This window comes from Barbus barbus (assembly GCF_936440315.1).
Source record: "Barbus barbus genome assembly, chromosome: 17".
NCBI classification, from domain to species: domain Eukaryota; kingdom Metazoa; phylum Chordata; class Actinopteri; order Cypriniformes; family Cyprinidae; genus Barbus; species Barbus barbus.
Window position 1 is genome coordinate 331,079 of NC_136745.1, and position 21,891 is coordinate 352,969.

A 21,891-nucleotide genomic window follows, 5' to 3' on the forward strand; every position below is an offset into this window, starting at 1 on the left:
CACCACACTGGTGTCATCTTGCCTGCCCCACTACGGGCTACTTATCTGCTTATCAAATTTGAGGTTATCATCAAACCAAACACGCAAGTTTCTGACACATGTGGTACTGTACGGTGACAGAGACGTAGTTTCAAAATTGTGTACACATTGTTCTTTGGAACCAAACACAATGGATTCAGTTTTATTCTCACTGAGGCACAAAAAAACAATTGTTGCAAACTTTAGTTCCTCCAAACAATCCAATTTAGGCTTAATGGCATGCTTATTACCACACTAGGGAATATAAAAGGGAATATAAATTTGGGTGTCAACTGCATATAGGTGGAAAGAGAAACCATATTTGTTAAAGATAAACCATAGAGGAAGCATATAAAGAGAGAGCAACACTGGAACAAGAAGGGATCCCTGAGGTACACCAGATCTTAAGTGTGTCTCAGAGGAGGAATGATGCCCAATATTTACCACAGACCTCCTATCAGTAAGATATGACATAAAACTGGATGACCAGTAACTTCTTACTGCTAAATTCTGAAAAAGAAACAGGTGTTATCGGACCTAAAAACCCCACATGTAATAACCTAGTACACTATCTAACACTTGACAGCTGCTGTGTCAATTCTTCTTCATCAGTTAGGAACCTAGGTGTGCTGTTTGATAGCAATCTTTCATTTGAAAGCCATGTTTCTAGCATCTGTAAAACTGTTTTTCCATCTCAAAAACATATCTAAATTGTGACCTATGCTCTCAACGTCAAATGCAGAAATACTAATTCAAGCGTTTATGACCTCAAGGTTAGACTATTGTAATGCTTTATTGGGTGGTTGTTCTGCACGCTTGATCAACAAACTACAGCTGGTCCAAAACGCAGCAGCTAGAGTTCTTACTAGAACCAGGAAGTGCGACCATATTAGCCCGGTTCTGTTAACACTGCACTGGCTCCCTATCAAACATCGTATAGATTTTAAAATCTTGTTAATTACTTATAAAGCCCTGAATGGTTTAGCTCCTCAGTACTTGAGCGAGCTCTTAAAGCATTATAGTCCTCCACGTCTGCTGCGTTCTCAAAACTCTGGCCGTTTGATAATACCTAGAATATCAAAATCAACTGCGGGCGGCAGATCCTTTTCCTATTTAGCACCCAAACTCTGGAACAATCTACCTAACACTGTTCAGGAGGCAGACACACTCTGTCAGTTTAAATCTAGATTAAAGACACATTTCTTTAACCTGGTTTACATATAACACACTAATACACTTCTATTATTCAAATCCGTTAAAGGATTGTTAGGCTGCATTAATTAGATCAACCGGAACCGGGAACACTCCTCATAACACATGATGTACTCGTTACATCATAAGAAGAATGGCATCTACGCTAATATTTGTCTGTTTCTTTCTTATTCTGTTTCTCAGTCCGTGTCCGGATCAGATGGTGGATCGGCGCCGTGAGATGATGTCTCCCTGATCATCGGCGGAGGTCGGGACACCTGGATGAGCCCCGGGGACATATCCCCAGTGAAGACCTCGACTTAAATGCAATAAAAATAAAAAAAAAATACCTAACTGCATAATACTATTATAATATTAATATTAATATAAAAATAGAAATATAATACATTTAGACATTTTAAATTTGAATTAAAGCAATAAATAAACAATAATATCCTGGCCAGAGGAGAACTCCCCGACTGAGTCTGGTTTCTCCCAAGGGTTTTTCTCCATTCTGTCTCAGAGGAAGTTTTGGGTCCTGGCCGCTGTCGCCTCTGGCTTTCTTAGTTGGGAGCACTTGATTTCCAGCAATTATCGTCAATTTGATTTCACAGATACTATTTAAACTAAACTGATCTAGACAATGAATCTCTGAATTCAATAATGAAATGCCTTTAACTGAAAATTGAGTGTTTAATCTTATTTCTATACATTACTGACACTCTATCCTGCAATTTGATACTGTTAAGTGCTTTGACACAATCTGCATTGTTAAAAGCGCTATATAAAGGTGACTTGACAGAAATTAATGAATTTGGATAGACCTGTGGAGTTCTGGAAGAATGTTTTATGGAGCGACCAAACTTTCTGGACCCATGGATCAGCTGTGTGTGTATGAGCAGAAGAAATGGAGGTGGACCAGTCTTGTTATGAGGGTGTTTTGTTATTGCAGGAAGTGGAAATCTTGACTATATGAAGGACATTATGGATTCTTTGAAGTATCAGGCCAATTTAGCAAAGATTGTGATGCATTCGGTGCAGAGTCTAAAGCTTTATCATATGGACTTTCCTGAAGGGCAGCATCCCAAAATATACATCCAAATCTATTTAGGAAAAGCTTGGTGCAAAAACTGCACAGAAGAATAATAACTACAATTTTCTGAATAAAATGTGCAATACTTGGCGCTAGGGAGCTGCTATACGACACCCTTGTGAGAGATTATATCATATTATGAATATAGAAAAAGCGAGAACTCAAGTGGCAGGGCACAAGGCGTGAAAACACAGCAAAGGCTGCTACAGAAGCACGCTTACAGACGATAGTTTTATTAAAGCGAATTTCAGTAACTATCACTGAAACTCACCCCCTTCGAACAAAACAAAAGAAAGACGACAAACCCCACAAGCTACAAATTTAAAAAGACGAATATCTGTAATGCCTTTAGAGCAGGAAATGTTTTGATTCATTGAATACAATTGTTCTAAAAGACTTTGTTTTTCATTGCGGCTTGAGGTCTGAGTCGTCATCAGGAGTTAAACAGGAATTGTATTACAACACTGTCACTTTCCCTTTTCACTTGTTAGCTCTTCTTTGAACAAGGCTTTAACATGGGGATTCCTCATATGGTTGTTTTTTAAGCGATTCTTCGTGTGACTGCTGCAGCTCATTAGCTGTGACTATAACGAACACTGCACACACTGACACCCACAGCTTTCTCACCTCACAGATGTGACTCGACCACACACAGAGCGATCATGTGAAACTGACATTTACCACAAACATTCTTCTGTACTGCAGCATGACTGCAAGACTCGACTCTTCATGCCTGTATAACACAGCTGTACGAGGATTTAACGGATGCAAAACCACTGCGCATCTTGAGAAACCAGAAGACGACATTTATTCTTACAAAATGTAGATCAAAAATGTGTTGACAAAACACTGCTGACAAACAAGACAGTTTTACACAATCAAGCTTGTACAATATCTTGTTTAGCAATAGTATATGATATGATCTATCAGTCTTGTATTTTGAGAATACTCCTCTTCTCTATATCATTCATTTCCTTTAAAATTAGAGAAACATTGTAACGAAGTTCCTGGAACTTGACGACTGGAACCTAGAAGAGAAGAGAAAAGAAAACTCACGCTTGCACCAGATCAAAGCAGTCAAACGAATTCAGAAAACAATCAAACAAACTGCATCCGTGGCACTTTCACAAGCTCTCAGACTTCTGTTTAATGGATGAAAATACCATTCAGACCAGAGGAGAGTAAACGGGTGGATTGCATATTTTAGGCCAACACATTATTTTCTGCAGAGCACTAGACCTGTACATGTGTGGAATACAGTAAGAGCCATATTTGGATACTTAAAATGTTTTGTGGTGTATTTTTTTTGCAAGAATACAGAAAACAGGTAGATCTGATAAAACAGGTCTACTAAATAAAAAAGTTCAAGCTATAAAAGCTATTAAGTGTTATTTATCAGAAAATGATACAAAGTTTAAATAAAATTATAAAATTATTTATTTTTTACTGTAGCTTTTCAATTAAAAAACTGAACTGCTGATAATGCAGGATCTTGATACATCTGTAAATACCAGATAAATTAATAGAGCTAAATGTCTACTACACGCTTCAGTGATTACTACATACTCTGAAATCAAATAGAATTGAGAAAGATTACCTCAAATCGATGCAAGTGTCCATCAGACAGTTTCATCTGCATGAGAATGGAGGGCTGTAAAGCTCGAGACAGCGAGCTAAAAATCACAAACATTAATAATGATCATATGATGCTCATGTGCTTGTGTTCACATTAAATATACACAACTAATCCAACACAAATAACCATGCTCACGGTTAGAGCTGCTCCAATTAACAGTGATCATTCAGTGTTAGCGACAGCATTTTTAACATAAGCTTCTGCTTGTATTTGTGGAGTGAATAAGCAGATGCTGCTGGGGCTTCATCTATACCAATGTGAAGATTAACTAATTAACATTGTTTGCTGTGGATGTGCCCCCCACACTTTATACTTTTGTACAGTTTATGGCTATAAAATCAGCTCTTTAATATGAGCCCTTGAGTATGAATTATTCACAGTATTCAGTCATTGTATTCATGAGCGTTACTCTAGTGTATTAATTTATAGAGAACAATATAGCACTCTTCCGTCTGCTTCATATATTTGACTCTCGTCTTATCCACCTTATTGTTCAACTGCTTTCTGTCAATGTGCGAGATTTCGGTTCATTAGCCGCTGTAGGGAAATAACAAGAAGAATAACTACGGTAAAACGCACCACGGTATTCATAATTAAGATAATAAATTATAATGACAAACCAGTTTGAAATATAAAACAGTAAAAGGAGCTGTTAGGAAGCGAATAACACTGGAAGCCAGACACATTAAATGTACAAATCTAACGGGAAAAATAGTGTGGATACAGCATTAAAAACTAGTAGTTAGGAAGTCACTGAATTAATGTTAATAACACGAGGTAACTGTTTACCAGTTAACAGCTGAAAATTAATCTGCCGAATGACTAAAAAGAGAGAGATTTTGAATGCTGTTATTTTAATTTTCTAGGACAACAACACTATTTTCCAGGAGAATTATTCATCAGTTAATCAAAATCAGAGGGCTGGAGGACCCTGGGATGTTTTAAGGAACCCTGGACATTTTAGAAAGAATACGGCCGAGCTGCCACAGACAAAATTATTTATGCAAAGTCTAACTGCAATTACACTGTAAAATTGGAAAGCATTGCTAATGCAGTAACACTTATGATCTTGAACCGTAACTCAATCACTCACAAAAACAAACAGTACAGAGCTGCTATAATCCACTAGAATAAGGCACAACACCTTATTCTTTACATGACATGCATGTCTACGTTTATTGTACACAGAAGAGCTTTAAATTCTGAGATCAGCAGATGTCTATATAAAACAATCATTACTAGTGTACCTTGTGGAAATGGCAACATCAACTCTCCATTTAAAGTCCTGGATCTTGGCCAGAGTTGGCCCTCGATGTGTGTCGCTGATATTCCTGGAGGAGCGTTGAGAAATGAGCTGATATACAGGATAATAGAGTCGGTCTGAGAGAGGAGGCGAATCATACCTGTTTCCAAACACAGCACTGGACACGTCTGCAATCAACTCCTCGGAAACCCTGAGAGAAACAGCACCCAGAAATACAACAAATCACTAGAAACACATGTCAGTATCAACACGAAAAACTGTGACTATTAATTTATAAATGATTAGTCTTTGAGAAAAAAAACATTATGAGACATGCCCTACCGAAGTGCTCTGAGATCCTCATTAAAAACCTGAAACAGAGAATTCAGATTAGTACTGAGGAAATATATGTTTAAGACTGCTCCATACACACACTGTGTGACTTACAGCTATCACCAGAGAAGTCTTTAATTACAGCATTCAACATTTCTACACACAAGTTCATATTATTATGAACTAAGCCAATAATCAATACTTATATCTAAATTTTATATACATTTTAAGAGCCTGATCACAAGCACAAATGGCCCAACAGTAAAAGCTCCAGAGGAAATCATTTATCGTGCGGTGAAGCCTTACAACAATTCAGACTTCAGCTGATCTGAGGCGGCTAATTACAGACCAGACTCCTGTCAGAGAATCAGGAGACGCACCGATGCATTTATTCAGCAGTCCTGCATGCATCTGACGAGAGGGCATGCGCTACAGAAGTCAGAAATATTCAAGGTCTGATAGGGCTGAAGGTGAATAAGGTGCATTTGAGATGATTTTTCTCTCAGCTTTTCAAGAACTTTCAACGATGAACATTTACAAAGCACTTCTGAGTCAGTGAAGACGAGTAATTAAACAGAGTCAGCGGTCTGATGTGAGAAAGCTATGAGCTAACCTCTTGTCTCAGAGACGGCAGACACAGAGCTTCTTTGATAAGAGCGTACAGTCCGGCCATGGCGTGGTTAAAGCTGTCCTCTGAGACCAAGCCACTCTCCAAGATCAGTCTTAGAGACTCACAGCAGTCCAGACCATCCACAGCCTTCAGCACCGCTGTGACAGAACAGAGTCAGCAGATCAGAACCAGACAGAGACACAGATCACAGAGACACAGGCGCACAGATGCACAGAGACACAGATGAACAGAGACCAGAGACACAGACGCACAGAGACCAGAGACACAGACGCACAGAGACACAGACGCACAGATGCACAGACCAGAGACACAGACGCACAGAGACCAGAGACACAGACGCACAGAGACACAGACGCACAGAGACACAGACGCACAGACCAGAGACACAGACGCACAGAGACACAGACGCACAGAGACCAGAGACGCAGAGAGACCAGAGACACAGATGCACAGACGCACAGAGACACAGACGCACAGAGCACAGAGACACAGAGCACAGAGACACAGACGCACAGAGACCAGAGACACAGATGCACAGACGCACAGAGACACAGACGCACAGAGACACAGACGCACAGAGACACAGACGCACAGAGACCAGAGACACAGATGCACAGACGCACAGAGACACAGACGCACAGAGACCAGAGACACAGATGCACAGACGCACAGAGACACAGACGCACAGAGCACAGAGACACAGAGCACAGAGACACAGACGCACAGAGACACAGATGCACAGAGACCAGAGACACAGACGCACAGACGCACAGATGCACAGACGCACAGAGACACAGACGCACAGAGCACAGAGACACAGAGCACAGAGACACAGACGCACAGAGACCAGAGACACAGATGCACAGAGACACAGACGCACAGAGACACAGACGCACAGAGACCAGAGACACAGATGGACAGAGACACAGACGCACAGAGCACAGACCAGAGACACAGAGACCAGAGACACTGACACACAGACGCACAGAGACACAGACGCACAGAGCACAGACCAGAGACACAGAGACCAGAGACACTGACACACAGACGCACAGAGACACAGACGCACAGAGACCAGAGACACAGACATACAGAGACCAGAGACACAGATGCAGAGACACAGACGCACAGAGACCAGTGACACAGATGCACAGACGCACAGAGACACAGACTCACAGATGCACAGACCAGAGACACAGACGCACAGAGACACAGACGCACAGAGACCAGAGACACAGATGCACAGACGCACAGAGACACAGACGCACAGAGACACAGACGCACAGAGACACAGACGCACAGAGACACAGATGCACAGAGACACAGACGCACAGAGCACAGACCAGAGACACAGAGACCAGAGACACTGACACACAGACGCACAGAGACACAGACGCACAGAGACTAGAGACACAGACATACAGAGACCAGAGACACAGATGCAGAGACACAGACGCACAGAGACCAGTGACACAGATGCACAGAGACACAGACGCACAGAGACCAGTGACACAGATGCACAGAGACACAGAGCACAGACCAGAGACACAGATGCACAGAGACCAGAGACACAGATGCACAGAGACACAGACGCACAGGGCACAGACCAGAGACACAGAGACCAGAGACACTGACACACAGACGCACAGAGACACAGACGCACAGAGACTAGAGACACAGACATACAGAGACCAGAGACACAGATGCAGAGACACAGACGCACAGAGACCAGTGACACAGATGCACAGAGACACAGACGCACAGAGACCAGTGACACAGATGCACAGAGACACAGAGCACAGACCAGAGACACAGATGCACAGAGACCAGAGACACAGATGCACAGAGACACAGACGCACAGGGCACAGACCAGAGACACAGAGACCAGAGACACAGATGCACAGAGACCAGAGACACAGATGCACAGAGACACAGACGCACAGACCAGAGACACAGAGACCAGAGACACACAGAGCACAGACGCACAGAGACCAGAGACACAGAGCACAGACGCACAGAGACATAGATGCACAGATCAGAACCAGACAGAGACATGCTGCTGTGTGATGAGGTGTACAGCAAGCAAGTAAAAAAAAAAACAGAACTATGTTTTTATAAGCTGTCAACCCAAAAAACGAGCGATTAATGACACAAAAGTAGAGCACTACTTGTTATATTACTGAGAACTGCGTCCACTGGAGGGAAACATGATCGGCGACAGGAACCATTCATTATTATTAATCATGTCAAAGGATTATTTGAGCACCCGATGTGAACCTGAGAGTAGATATATTGAGAAACTACATTTTATTGGTCTATGTCAGCACCCCTTTTCCTTACCTTCCTTTTGTTTGAGAAATGATCCAACGTGAAATACCCCGACATCTACAACTATTTGTGTCCTTAAAAGCTCCGTTTTTGGGTCAACAGCTAATAAAAACATAGTTCTGTTTTTCCGGCTTGTTTGCTGTCCACCTCGTCACACAGCAGCTGTTAGGCATTGTTCTGCGTTTTGTTATTAGTCACAAATGACCAGGAGGCAGCTTCAATGGAGAGCGCAGGATTGTTCCTCCTGGGGGTCAGTCTCTATCTCACGCCAATGTTTTGATCGGTTAGGGACCGTGATTAAAAAATGTATAAATTAAACAGGAAAGGGAAAAGTTATAATAAATATTACATCCCGATATACAGCAAATGCAGTTAATACTGTATTTACTGACACGTGATCTGATACTGTTAAGTGCTTTGACACAATCTGTATTATTAAAGCGATATATAAATAAAGGTGACGACTATTTCTGTCACATCTGTGACAAGTGCTGACTGAATATGTAAGAGTATTGCTGTCGGGATAATATCTGACAATGATTGACATCATAATAATAATAAATAACTGGATGGCTTTTTCATTTACATATGCTTAGATGCAGATGATTAATATAATTTATTAAATTATACGTCCACCCTAAAGATAATAAAATAAACAAAACATTAATTTTATACATAATTATATATTAACTACAGTAGAAGCATTAAACTACTGCGATCTCTTTCAAGCAGTCAACACTTCCAGAATCTATTCTTCTGTACTCTTACAATCAGCATTAATCACACTATATTTCATTATTTATTGAACAACAACTAATTATTACCTATATCAAAATAAACTGAAGGAAAAGGACAAACCAGCTGAAGAGATCGCCTCATTCATGAGAAACACTTTTATAATTAATTTCCCCACAAAACTCCAGCGATGTTCAATCATGTATTTGTCTGCAATCCCATGGGATCAGTGACAGAGAGTCAGATCCCTTCTGCTAACAACAATAATAAACTAAACATGGCATTAATGATGAAAGCAGAACAAACAGCATCCTAAACAGCTGTGGACATTACAGACTGACCGCTCAGCATCTGAGAGAAAGTGTGTCTGTCCAGATTCCTCAGATGCTTCGCCAGCTGCTCCACTTCAGCAGGAGCTCTTCCTCCAAACACACTCACAGACTCCGCCATCATCATCTTCTTCTTCCTCATCAGCTGACCTCCAGCAGCGCTGTTTCCCGCGCGCGCCACCTGCTGGACCGGAAGATATAGAAATACACTTAAACCTGCAGTCCGTCACTTTTTTGTGTTCAAAATGTATATCATAAGCGAGTACACCATGAATCAATTTTCCAAACCGTGTTTTTGGCTTCAGTACAGTACACCTATAATAAGTGTTTATATTGGGACTATTTAGACTTGTTCGCTGCGGAGTAGCCCAGTTCCTGCGTGATTCATCATAGACATCAACAGAGAAGTAGATCCGGCTACAGTGTTCTTCCGCAAGTTCTGTTTATTAACTCCTAGAGCGCCAGAAGTTACAGACTGCAGCTTTAAATAACATTATTTCTGCATTATGATCATGCAGTAGTACATTCAATGAAATCTGCTCAATTGACCTTATTTGTAATCTGAGTTCAATTATTTTATTTTAATAGTCTCTCGGAAGAAGCAAATCCTTCTGTTTGCATTTTATTTCAAGACTTGGAGACACAAATTCTGAGTATGGGTCACCATGCTTGGCCATAGGTCACTTTAACTTTTCACTAACAACCAAAATACCACATCCACCTTTATTTTTAATATTTACACCTCACCTTTAGTCCGGGTCTTGAGGATGTGCGCCGACCATTACCTTGAAATACATATAGAACTAATAAGCTCATAAACCTTCTCTGTGCAAAAAAGAAACCTTATAAAATCTAATAGTAATCTAATTATAGAGGATTTTTAGTAAATACATTATTACATACATGCAATGCAAAACAATACAAAAATATAAAATGCTAATAGAAAATAGACAAAAACACAATGCATCCATTCATGAATCAACATTTATTTAATGCTACTTTCTACAAACACTAAGCCAAAACATTTTGAACATTACACCCGTTCTTTAACCATGCAAAGTGTTATGAAGTCATGAGCACAGAAAACTGAACACATCAATTCATAGATTACACAATACAATCAATTGAAAAAGATGGTCTTGGGGGGGGAATCACCCCACAATATAAATCCTCCCTTGACACTGAGTTCATCCTGCTTTTTAAGGTATGCTCCAAAGGCTGGATGCTCCAAACTCTTGGGCCATCCAGGTTCTATATCAGTCCATTTCTTCACCTGCTCTGCTTTTATCAGGGGCACGTCATTTTCGTCCAGCAGCAGCACTCTCTCTTCCTCCGCTTTCCTCCTCATGATCCTCATGGCTCGCTCGATACACAATAGAGTTGTGTATCGAGCCCCCCCCTTGTGGGGCTTGTGATGGGTCACAATGGTAAACGGTCTGCCATACACATACGTATGTGTGGAATTTCTTTACCCCGAAAATGACAGCCAGACCAAAGGTTTGGTAGGATCATAGTGCACTAATATAGCAGATGACTGGAGCATTTCATTTCACTTCCCCAAGGCTTCTTCTTGCTCACATCCCCACATCCACTTTTTTTCTTTCTTCAACAGTTTGTGCAAGGGCGCTAGCACCGTGGACAGACTGGGCAGAAACTTATGATAATAGTTCAGCAAGCCTAAATAAGCCTTCAGTTCACTCACCGACAGCGCAGTGAGGGCTTCTTGAATCGACCACCGGTTGCACTCCTGCAGCAACTCCTGCAGATTCGGTGGCCCAGGAATATCCCCTCCTCTCCCAGAAACTCACATTTGCTCCTTTTCATTCTTAATCCACTTGTTTCTAGTCTAATCCAGATTTCTCAGATGCTCCTCCTCATTTGTCCCGGTGACTAATATGTCATCCAGGTACACTGCGACGTGGTTCATATTTTGGAGAATTCCCTCCACGGTTCGTTGGAAAATGACTGAACTTGATGCTACTCCAAAAGAGAGTCTGCACAGTATGTGTACAGCCCCTTGTGTGTGTTAACTGTGACATATTTCTTGGCACTTTCATCCAGCACATTTTGCTAATACACATGGCTCATGACCAGTTAGGAAAATTTCTGGCCTCCAGCTAACTGAGCGAACAAATCTTCCACATTTGGAATGGGATATTGTTCCACACTGGATGCCCTGTTGAGTTTGTAATCTCCACAAATCCAAATAGAGCCACCTGGTTTCTTAACAGGCACTATGGGGGCTGCCCACTCTGCAAACTGCACTGGCTCAATGATTTTCTCCTCGACCAGTCTCTGGAGCTCTGCCTCCACCAAGGGCTTGATGACAAAAGGAATTTGTCTGGGCTTATAGAATCATGGTTGGGTCTCAGGGTTGACATGAATTTTAGCTGTGGTGCCTTTTAGCTGGCCCAGCTCTTCTTTAAACACATCTGCGTGTCTGTCTAGCACATCTGCTAACTTCCATGTTGGCCCTGTCTTTAAAAATCTGCAAAGATTTTCTTATTGTTGACTTCATTTTGTATATCATTTTGGATAGATTAAGCTTCAAATATCTGCTGAGGAGTGTGAGTGGTGCTTTCCTGTAGCTCAAATAGTAGAGCATGGCGCTAGCAACGCCAAGGTCATGGGTTTGATTCCCAGGGAAAGCAAGAGCTGATAAAATGTAAAAACTGTAACTTGAATGCAATGTAAGTTGCTTAGGATAAAAGCGAATGCGTAAATGTAAATGAGTGTGCAGTCGTATTTACCTTCTGGACTCCTTCAACTGTTGCATGTCACTGTTATTGTCAGATTTAGGTTTCTCCCAATAAAAACAAAACGAATGATAAACACAGACTCCTTTCCTGAACCTCAAATGACTCATTGTTGAAATTAAACATCTCATTGTTGAAATTAAAACATATTGCGCCATCTAGAGTCAAATGTGTGGCACTGCCAAATTATTGTCATAACTTCATAGAGAAACTCATGTAATTATTCTGAGGATCGAGACAATTTTTTTTCAAGATAATTTCTCCAAGGTATAAGGTATAACCATATGAGATAAAAGCACAGATGACCTTAAATTTTATTTACTCTTTTTAATACTAGATAGATTAATATTTTACTGCTGAATAAGACATGCATTTCATTCAGTCTTTATAGCCAATTTCATGTTCTTTCATTATGTTTAAACATAAAATACAACAAATACGTTGTTAAAATGCTTTATGTCATTAAATGAGTCATATTTTTGTTCCTTTTTATTTCTCATTGTTTTAAAACATGCAATCAGAATAAGTTTAAGAGGGCATGTTCACAATAAAAGAAACCAAACACCATAGCCAAACTTGACTGATTCAAAATCTTTTCATCTTTCAAGAGTTATTCACCAAAAGTGATGTGATGAATCTGAAATGTGAAATAGTTCTCACTTGGGCAACTTTGGACAACACTTTTTTTAATATGTACATGCAGATTTGGGTAGTAAGCAAAACTCTTCCCGCATGAAGAGCGCTGATACTGCTTCTCTCCAGTATGAACTCTCTCATGTGAAGAGTGAATCTCTTTCACAGCATGTGCACTTCTAAGGTTTCTCTCCAGTGTGAATCATTTGATGCTGTTTGAGTGATTTGGCAGAGGTAAAGCTCTTCTCACACTCAAAGCACAGATGATCTCTCACAGCAGTGTGCATCTTCTGGTGCTCCTTCAAATGAAAAAACCTCTCTCCACAGAGCGAACACAAGCAAGGCTTCCTATCTTTATGAATGCCCAAGTGTCTCTGTAGGATGAATGTTCAAGTTCAAGTCTGCTTTATTGTCAATTCTTCCACATGTACGGCACATACATACAAAGAATTGAAATTGCGTTACTCTCAGACCCTTGGAGCATACAGTTAACATTAAACACTGACAGTAGACGTTCAAATACAGATAAATACAGTTTAAACATATGTACATACAACTATACAGATATACAGATGAGGACATTGAAGAAAAATAAAGAAAGAGATAAATAAAGTGGCATAAGGCACATGGCAGAATAGATAGAGTGCAAACCAGTTAAAAAAAACAAAACTGTGCAGATATATGTGTAGTGCAAGAAGAGCTTATCAATCTGTTGAAGTGACAAGAGAACAGTCTTTTTATCAGACTATCTGAAGAGGCAGTTTGCAGTCAATGCTGGATGAGGTAGTGATCAGTCCAATGCTGCAGAAGTAACAGGTGCTGGTCACAGTTTTTAAATGGGGGGGTGGGGGTGGAAGGTCCTGGGGATGTGGGGAGCTGGGGGGGGGGGGGGGGGGGGGGTGTAGTATCAGAGTTCAGTGTTGCATGGAGTAAAAGAGGGGAGGGGGGGGCAAGGACAGGAGGGAGTTCAGCTTCCTGACAGCCTGATGTATGAAGCTGTCCTTCAGTCTGCTGGTCCTCGCCTGGAGACTCTGCAGTCTCCTCCCTGATGGCAGCAGACTGAAGAAGCTGTGTGTCGGGTGGGAGGGATCACCTGCAATGCGGAGGGCTCTGCGGGTGAGACGGGTGCTGTAAATGTCCTGGAGGGAGGGGAGAGAGACACCAATGATCTTCTCAGCAGCTCTCACTATGCGTTGAAGTGACTTGCGGCAGGATGCGTTGCAAGCTCCATACCACACAGTGATGCAGCTAGTCAGGATGCTCTCGATGGTGCCTCTGTAGAAGGTGCACATGATGGGGGTCGGGGCTCTGGCTCTTCTGAGTTTGCGGAGGAAGTAGAGACGCTGCTGTGCTTTCTTGGCCAGTGCTACAGAGTTGTTAGTCCAGGAGAGGTCCTCTGTGATGTGCACACCCAGGAACTTGGTGCTGCTCACTCTCTCCACAGTCGCACCGTTGATGGTCAGAGGGGCATGCTGAGTGTGTACTCTCCTGAAGTCAACAACAATCTCCTTCGTCTTCTCCACATTCAGAGAGAGATTGTTGTCACTGCACCACCCAGCCAGGCGGCTCACCTCGCTCCTGTAGTTTGTCTCATCTCTGTTGCTAATGAGACCCACCACAGTCGTATAATCCGCAAACTTAATGAAAAGGTTGTGTGATGGTGTGCAGTCATGGGTCAGCAGAGTGAAGAGGAGGGGGCTCAGCACACATCCTTGGGGGGCCCCAATGTTCAGTATGATGGTGCTGGATGTGTTAATGCTGACCCGTACTGCCTGAGGTCTCCCGGTCAGGAAGTCCAACAGCCAGTGGCACAGAGAGGTGTTGAGCCCCAGCTGGACCAATTTTTGAGTGAGCTGTTGAGGGATGATTATGTTGAATGCTGAACTGAAGTCTATGAACAGCATCCTGACATATGAGTCTTTTTTGTCCAGACGTGTGAGGGCTGGGTGGAGGGCAGTGGTGATGGCATCATCGGTCGAGCGGTTGGACCTATATGCAAATTGGAAGGGGTCCAGGGAGGGGGGGAGGACAGACTTGATGTGGTGCATGACTAGCCATTCAAAGCACTTCATGAGAATTTGAGTGAGTGCTATTGGACGGTAGTCATTGAAGCAGGATGGAGATGACTTCTTCGGGACTGGAATGATGGTGGTAGCTTTGAAGCATGTGGGGACAACAGCCTGATTTAGTGAGATGTTGAAAATGTCTGTGAAGACATCAGTGAGTTCCACTGCACAATCTCTCAGTACACGCCCAGGAATGTTGTCAGGACCCAGAGCTTTGCGTGCATTGATCCTGCTGAGGGATCTCCTCACACTGTCCGGGGACAGCGTCATCACCTGGTCACTGGGAGGAGGTGGAGTCTTCTGTGCATTGGTGCTGTTTTGTGCCTCAAAGCGAGCAAAGAAGGCATTCAGCTCGTTCAGCAGGGGGATGGTGCTGTCACAGGTCTGTGGTGGGGGCTTGTAGTCCGTAATGGTCTGTATCCCCTGCCACATGCTCCGAGTGTCTCTGCTGTCACTAAAATTATGGGCTATCCTTCTGGAGTACTGTCTCTTGGCCTCTCTGATGCCGCGGGAAAGGTTGTGAAGTGAAGTGAAGTGAAGTGACATTCAGCCAAGTATGGTGACCCATACTCGGAATTCGTGCTCTGCATTTAACCCATCCAACGTGCACACACACAGCAGTGAACACACACACACCGTGAACATACACCCGGAGCAGTGGGCAGCCATTTTATGCTGCGGCGCCCGGGGAGCAGTTGGGGGTTCGGTGCCTTGCTCAAGGGCACCTCAGTCGTGGTATTGAGGGTGGAGAGAGTGCTGGACATTCACTCCCCCCACCTACAATCCCTGCCGGCCCGAGACTCGAACCCGCAACCTTTGGATTACGAGTCCGACTCTCTAACCATTAGGCCACGACTTCCCCTAGCCGTTGGCCCTAGCTGTCTTCAGGCCCTCCTCATCTCCAGCTCTAAAGGCAGCGTTCCGAGCCTTCAGCAGTCTGTAGACCTCCCCTGTCATCCACGGTTGGTCCAGACAGTGATAGACTTTGTTACATCATCAATGCACTTGGTGATGTAGGCAGTGACAGTCTCTGAGTACTCTTGGAAGTCTGTAGTGTTGTTGTGTGTTGCAGCCTGTTTAAACATATTCCAGTCAGTGGTGTCAAAACAGTCTTGAAGTGCCTCTGACGACCCTTCCAGCCACACTTGTATCTGTTTGTGTATTGGTCTGATGGCTTTAACGAGCGGTCTGTATGCAGGCATTAGCATGGCAGTGACGTGGTCTGAGGCTCCGAGGTGGGGGAGGGGGAGGGCCTTGTAGGCTCCTCTCTGGGTGGTGTAAACAAAGTCCAGAGTATTTTTTCCCTTTGTTGGGAAGTCTATGTGTTGGTGTATCTTTGGGAACAGACTCTTTAAGTCTGCGTGGTTGAAATCCCCAGCCAAGATGAGAAAAGCATCTGGGTGGGCTGTCTGCTGCTCACTGGTGTGCTGGTACAGATCATTTAGTGCCTCACTCCTGTTGTTGTTGTTGGAGCTGGGAGGGATGTATACAGCGACGAGCAGTATGGCTGTATATTCCCTCGGTAGACAGAATGGCCAGCACTTAATAATCATAAACTCCACCAGGGGTGAGCAGTGTTTGCAGACCACAACAGCGTCGCGGCACCATGCATCATTGATGTAAACACAAAGCCCGCCGCCGCGGATCTTACCTCCCTCGACGAGAGCTCTGTCAGCTCAATAGCATGTTAGCTGGTCAAGCTGTATGGCGCAGTCTGGTACGCTGTTGTTAAGCCATGTTTCCGTAAACACAAAAACACAACAGTCTCTTACAGTCCTCTGAGTAGAGCGGAGTAGTCGGATGTAGTCCAGTTTATTGTCCAAAGAGCGTACGTTCGCCAGTCGATGGTGGGAATAGCTGGCTTGTGTGGGTTGGCCGCTAGCGTAGCTCGGATACCTCTGCGCTTACCCCTCTTCTGCTTCCTCTCACGCCGCTTGTAGCGCCTCCGCTGTGGGCGAGATGCAGTAGTGGGGGTCGGTGATGTAGTAGGTCTTCGGTGTGCGCTGACTTTAACTCTAAAAATGTGATTCTGCCTACATCGAGCAGAAATTCACGACTGTATGCGCGCTTAAAGACAGGTAGACGTGGCGAAGATGTACAAAATCATTGCGACTTACAAGACAAAAAACACGTAAACACTATTCTGTCGGGAGAGAAGCCGCTGCGTCTGTGCGCGCCGCCATTTTTTCTTTTGAAAAAGTGGCGGCCCGCACTCCGTTTTTCTCGCTCCAGAGTGGAGGAGGTGATGGCTCTTGAGGATGTATGCGCTTGGAAAGCTCTTTCAACACTGAGGACACACATACGGACGCTCTCCTGTGTGGATCCTGGTGTGTTTCGTCAGTTCTCCTTTACATGGGAAGAAGTCATGGCCTAATGGTTAGAGAGCTGGACTTGTAATCCAAAGGTTGTGGGTTTGAGTCTCGGGCCGGCAGGGATTGTAGGTGGGCGGAGTGAATGTCCAGCGCTCTCTCCACCCTCAATACCACGACTGAGGTGCCCTTGAGCAAGACACCGAACCCCCAACTGCTCCCTGGGCGCCGCAGCATAAATGGCTGCCCACTGCTCCGGGTGTGTGTTCACGGTGTGTGTGTGTGTTCACTGCTGTGTGTGTGTGTGTGTGTGTGTGTGTGTGTGTTCACTGCTGTGTGTGTGCAAGTTGGATGGGTTAAATGCAGAGCACGAATTCCGAGTATGGGTCACCATTCTTGGCTGAATGTCACTTCAATTTGAAATCCATTGTAGTGGTGTATAGAGACAAAAATGTTAGAATTGTGTCGATGTCCCAATATTTATGGACCTGACTGTATATATGGATATATATTACTACATATATTTGTCAGATGCAGATGTAACATACATGTAACATACATGTTCCCATATAAGTGTTAATATATATAGTAGCTACATGTGAAAATACATTACACACACACACACACATATATATATATATATATATAATTAGCATAGCTAATTGTTGACTGGATTTTAAAATAACCATTCATTCAATGTTTTTCAAATATATGTGTGTAGACTTAATATAATATGTCCTCTCAACTAAGTACAAGCAATAAAATTAGCTGAACTTAAATATTTTTGCCCTTCCAACTGTTTTGTTCAGTCTTCAAACAAACTCCTTTTCGTGCAGTCTTAACATGTCTCCCTTTATTCAATATTGACACAACCCCCTTATCCCTTAACACAGTACCATCTAGTGGCTTCCTAGAGTAACAGGCACAATCAACTAATATCATCACATCCCCCTTTCTTCAAGAAACATAAACAAGTAACCTCAGCATTTTTTTTTTTAACACAGTCTTATGTTGCATACAGTATAACAATTTAACTGCCTACTTCTGTTTGTACATCTTACGCAGTTAATATTTATGATGAACTACAACATGAACATTTTCTTATTGCTACCTTTCCAGCAGTTCTTACAGATTTAATCTATCAGGTTTTTTAATGGGTCTTGTAGATCTTCTTAGTGTGAATGTGGGACTGTCTGATATTTGTGTGCCCATGCTCATATCAGTGTTGCAGTCATTTGTTGTGCACAATGCAGTCGATTCAGACTTCACATTGCATTGATGCAGGTCTTTCATTTCCACTTCAGCCTTCAAAAGATCACGTCTGTTCCGTCTGAAAATTTGTCCTTCATCTATTTTCACAGTGTACGATCTTGGAGCTACTTCTTGCATAACTGTGGCCTTCTTGCTCCAGTTCTCGTCACTTTTGATTCTGACAACATCATCCTTCAACAATGGCTGTAGATACTTTGCATCCCTGTCATAGTAGAACTTTTGTCTATCCTTCAGACGTTTGAGTTTCTGTTTTATTTTCACATTTGCTTTATGTTCTGAACAAGAGGGCAGTGTAGTGCGAAGTTTCAGATTCATCAGCATCTCAGCTGGGGCTATGCCACACTCTAATGGAGAGGTTCTGTAGCTGAGCAGAGAAAGGTAAGGATCAGACTTACTGTCAGCAGCCTTTTTTAAAAGTTGCTTGAGAATGTGAACTCCTTTCTCAGCTTTGCCATTAGACTGCGCATATTCTGGACTTGAAGTGACATGCTTGAAGTCATATTGCACTGAAAACTCTTGCCACTCCTTGCTGCTGAAACATGGACCATTGTCACTGATTACAGTCTGAGGTATGCCATGCCTTGCAAAAATTTATTTTGCATGTGTTATTACACACTTTGTAGACATATTCGAGAGTAAGGCCAACTCAGGGTAATTTGAGTAGTAATCGATCACCACTAGATAGTTATTGCATTTCAGATGGAAGAGATCCATTCCGACCTTCTCCCAAGGTGATGTTGGTAAGTCTGGTATTATCATTGGCTCCTTTGTTTGTTTATTTCTGAATTTTTGACATGTGTCACACTGTCTCACCATCTTTTCAATGTCTTTGTTTATCCCAGGCCAAAAGACTGTCTTTCTCGCTCTCCTCTTACATTTTTCTACGCCAAGATGACCTTCATGAATTCTATGTAGTATGTCTTGTCTCAAACTTTGCGGAATGACGAGTCTATTCTGTTTCAGCAGAATTCCATCCACCACACATAGATCACCTCTGATGTCCTGGAATTTTGGACATGAACTCGTCGGCCATCCAGTACACATGTTGTCAATGACAGCTTGCAACTCGGCATCTTTTTTGGTTTCCTCAGCTATTTGCGTTGCCTTTGCATCCGACACTGGAAACACAGTGCGCACCATATTCACATGAATCTCAACATCTCCTTCTGTTGTACTCTCACAATTCCTTGCAGGTGCTCGTGAGAGGGTATCTGCCAGCACTAAGTATTTGCCAGGCGTATACACCAAAGTGAAATCGTATCTTTGCAATTTCATCATTAGTCTTTGAATCCTTGGTGTCATTTCATTGAGATTCTTTTGTATTATTGCAATTAATGGATGATGATCAGTTTCTGCAGTAAAGGTGGGAAGGCCATATACACAGTTATGAAATTTCTCCAGGCCAAAAACTAATCCCAAGCACTCCTTCTCAATTTGTGCATATCGACACTCAGAATCAGTCATGGATCTGCTTGCATAAGCTACTGGCTTCCAGATCTCATCATCAGCTTGCAGTAAAACTGCACCAAGACCATTCTTGGAGGCATCTGTGGACACTTTGGTTTTCTTTGTTGGATCAAAGAATTGCAAAACGGGTGCAGAGGTTAATGCTTCTTTCAGCAGTTGCCATTCACTCTCATGTTTGTCTGTCCATACAAATTCTGTTGTCTTTTGTAGGAGTTCTCATAAACATGATGTTTTTGCAGAAAGATTCGGAATGAACTTTCCTACATAATTCACCATACCCATGATGCGCTGTATTCCTTTCCGGTCTGTGGGACTGTTCATTTTGATAATGGCATCAATCTTTCCACTGTCTGGCTGTATCCCTTGACTTGACAATTTGTCCCCAAGAAATACAAGTTCTTGCTCAACAAACTGACATTTGTTTTTGTTTAGTGTAAATCCGCTCAATCTGATTCTCTGCAGCACTCTGGTCAATCTGCTGTTGTGCTCTTGAAGTGAAGATCCCCATATGATGATGTTATCAATATATGCTCTAACTCCTTCAAGTCCTTCAATTATGTTTTCCATCGCTCTGTGGAAGATCTCTGAGGCAGAAACTATTCCAAATGGCAGTCTAAGAAAAGAATATCTCCCAAATGGGGTGTTAAAGGTACAGTACTTTGTGCTGTCCTCATCTAGACGTATCTGCTAAAATCCTTGTGAGGCATCAAACTTCGTGAAATATTTGGCACCTGACATTTCATTCATTATTTCTTCACGTTTTGGTATTTGATAGTACTCACGCTTTATGTTGTCATTCAGATCTTTCGGATCCATGCACACTCTTAAGTCTCCATTCTTTTTCTTGACACACACCATAGAGTTCACCCAGTCAGTTGGTTCTTCTATCCTTTTGATAACTCCTAATGTGGCCATTCTGTCTAATTCTGTCTTTAGACGATCTTTAAGTGGAGCTGGAACTCGGCATGCAAGATGCACTACAGGCTGCGCATTATCCTTCAGCTGAATCTTGTAAACATAAGGCAAAACACCAAAACCTTCAAAAACACCTGCAAAGTTTTGCACTATGTCCCCCACAGAGTAATTTGCAGTCACAGCTGCATTGTTGTGGCTGATGTGGTACACCCTTTTAACAAGATTCAAGTTCTCGCAGGCTTTGTCACCCAACAGGGACTCTAGCTCCTCTGCTACAACAGAGAAGAGTAGGTGATGTACTAAAAGTGGGACCTGTAAGGGTACTGCGTGGGTCTTAATTGGGCAATTCATGTCAGACCGATTTGGGCCCCACCTGCCCAAATGGGTCCAAAGTGGGCTCTGCAACATGGCTACCCAGATGGGCTTTAAATGGGATCTGTAGGAGTCTTATGTGGGTCCTAACTGGGCAATTCATGCCAAACCCATTTGGGCCCCACCTGCCCAAAGGGGTTTAAAGTGGGTTTGCACCCGGGATCCACATGGGGGCCAGCCGTGGATGCCCAGATGGGTTTTAAGTGGGATCTGTAAGGGTCTTATGTGGGTCTTAACCGGGCAATTCGTGTCAGACCCATTTGGGCCCCACCTTCCTAAAGGGGTTTAAAGTGGGTTTGCACCCGGGATCCACATGGGGGCCAGCCGTGGATGCCCAGATGGGTTTTAAGTGGGATCTGTAAGGGTCTTATGTGGGTCTTAACCGGGCAATACATGTCAGACCCATTTGGGGCCCACCAGTCTGAAGGAGTTTAAAGTGGGCTTGCACCCGGGATCCACATGGGGGCCAGCCGTGGATGCCCAGGTGGGTTTTAAGTGGGATCTGTAAGGGTCTTATGTGGGTCTTAACCGGGCAATTCGTGTCAGACCCATTTGGGCCCCAC

At 43.0% G+C, this 21,891-nt stretch overlaps 1 protein-coding gene across 1 annotated transcript; it reads right to left on the reverse strand.

Annotated features, from left to right (window-relative positions):
* Window positions 1-1,885: 1,885 nt before the first annotated feature.
* LOC306883797 (COMM domain-containing protein 5-like) lies at window positions 1,886-9,829 on the reverse strand. Its single transcript, XM_079439285.1, has 7 exons — window positions 9,551-9,829; window positions 6,128-6,282; window positions 5,524-5,552; window positions 5,342-5,392; window positions 5,186-5,269; window positions 3,900-3,975; window positions 1,886-3,330 (listed from the first exon to the last, which is right to left on the reverse strand). Exons 1-7 carry the CDS (start codon window positions 9,678-9,680, stop codon window positions 3,229-3,231), a joined length of 627 nt encoding a protein of 208 aa, XP_079295411.1. The 5' UTR covers window positions 9,681-9,829; the 3' UTR covers window positions 1,886-3,228.
* Between the last annotated feature and the right edge of the window lie 12,062 nt (window positions 9,830-21,891).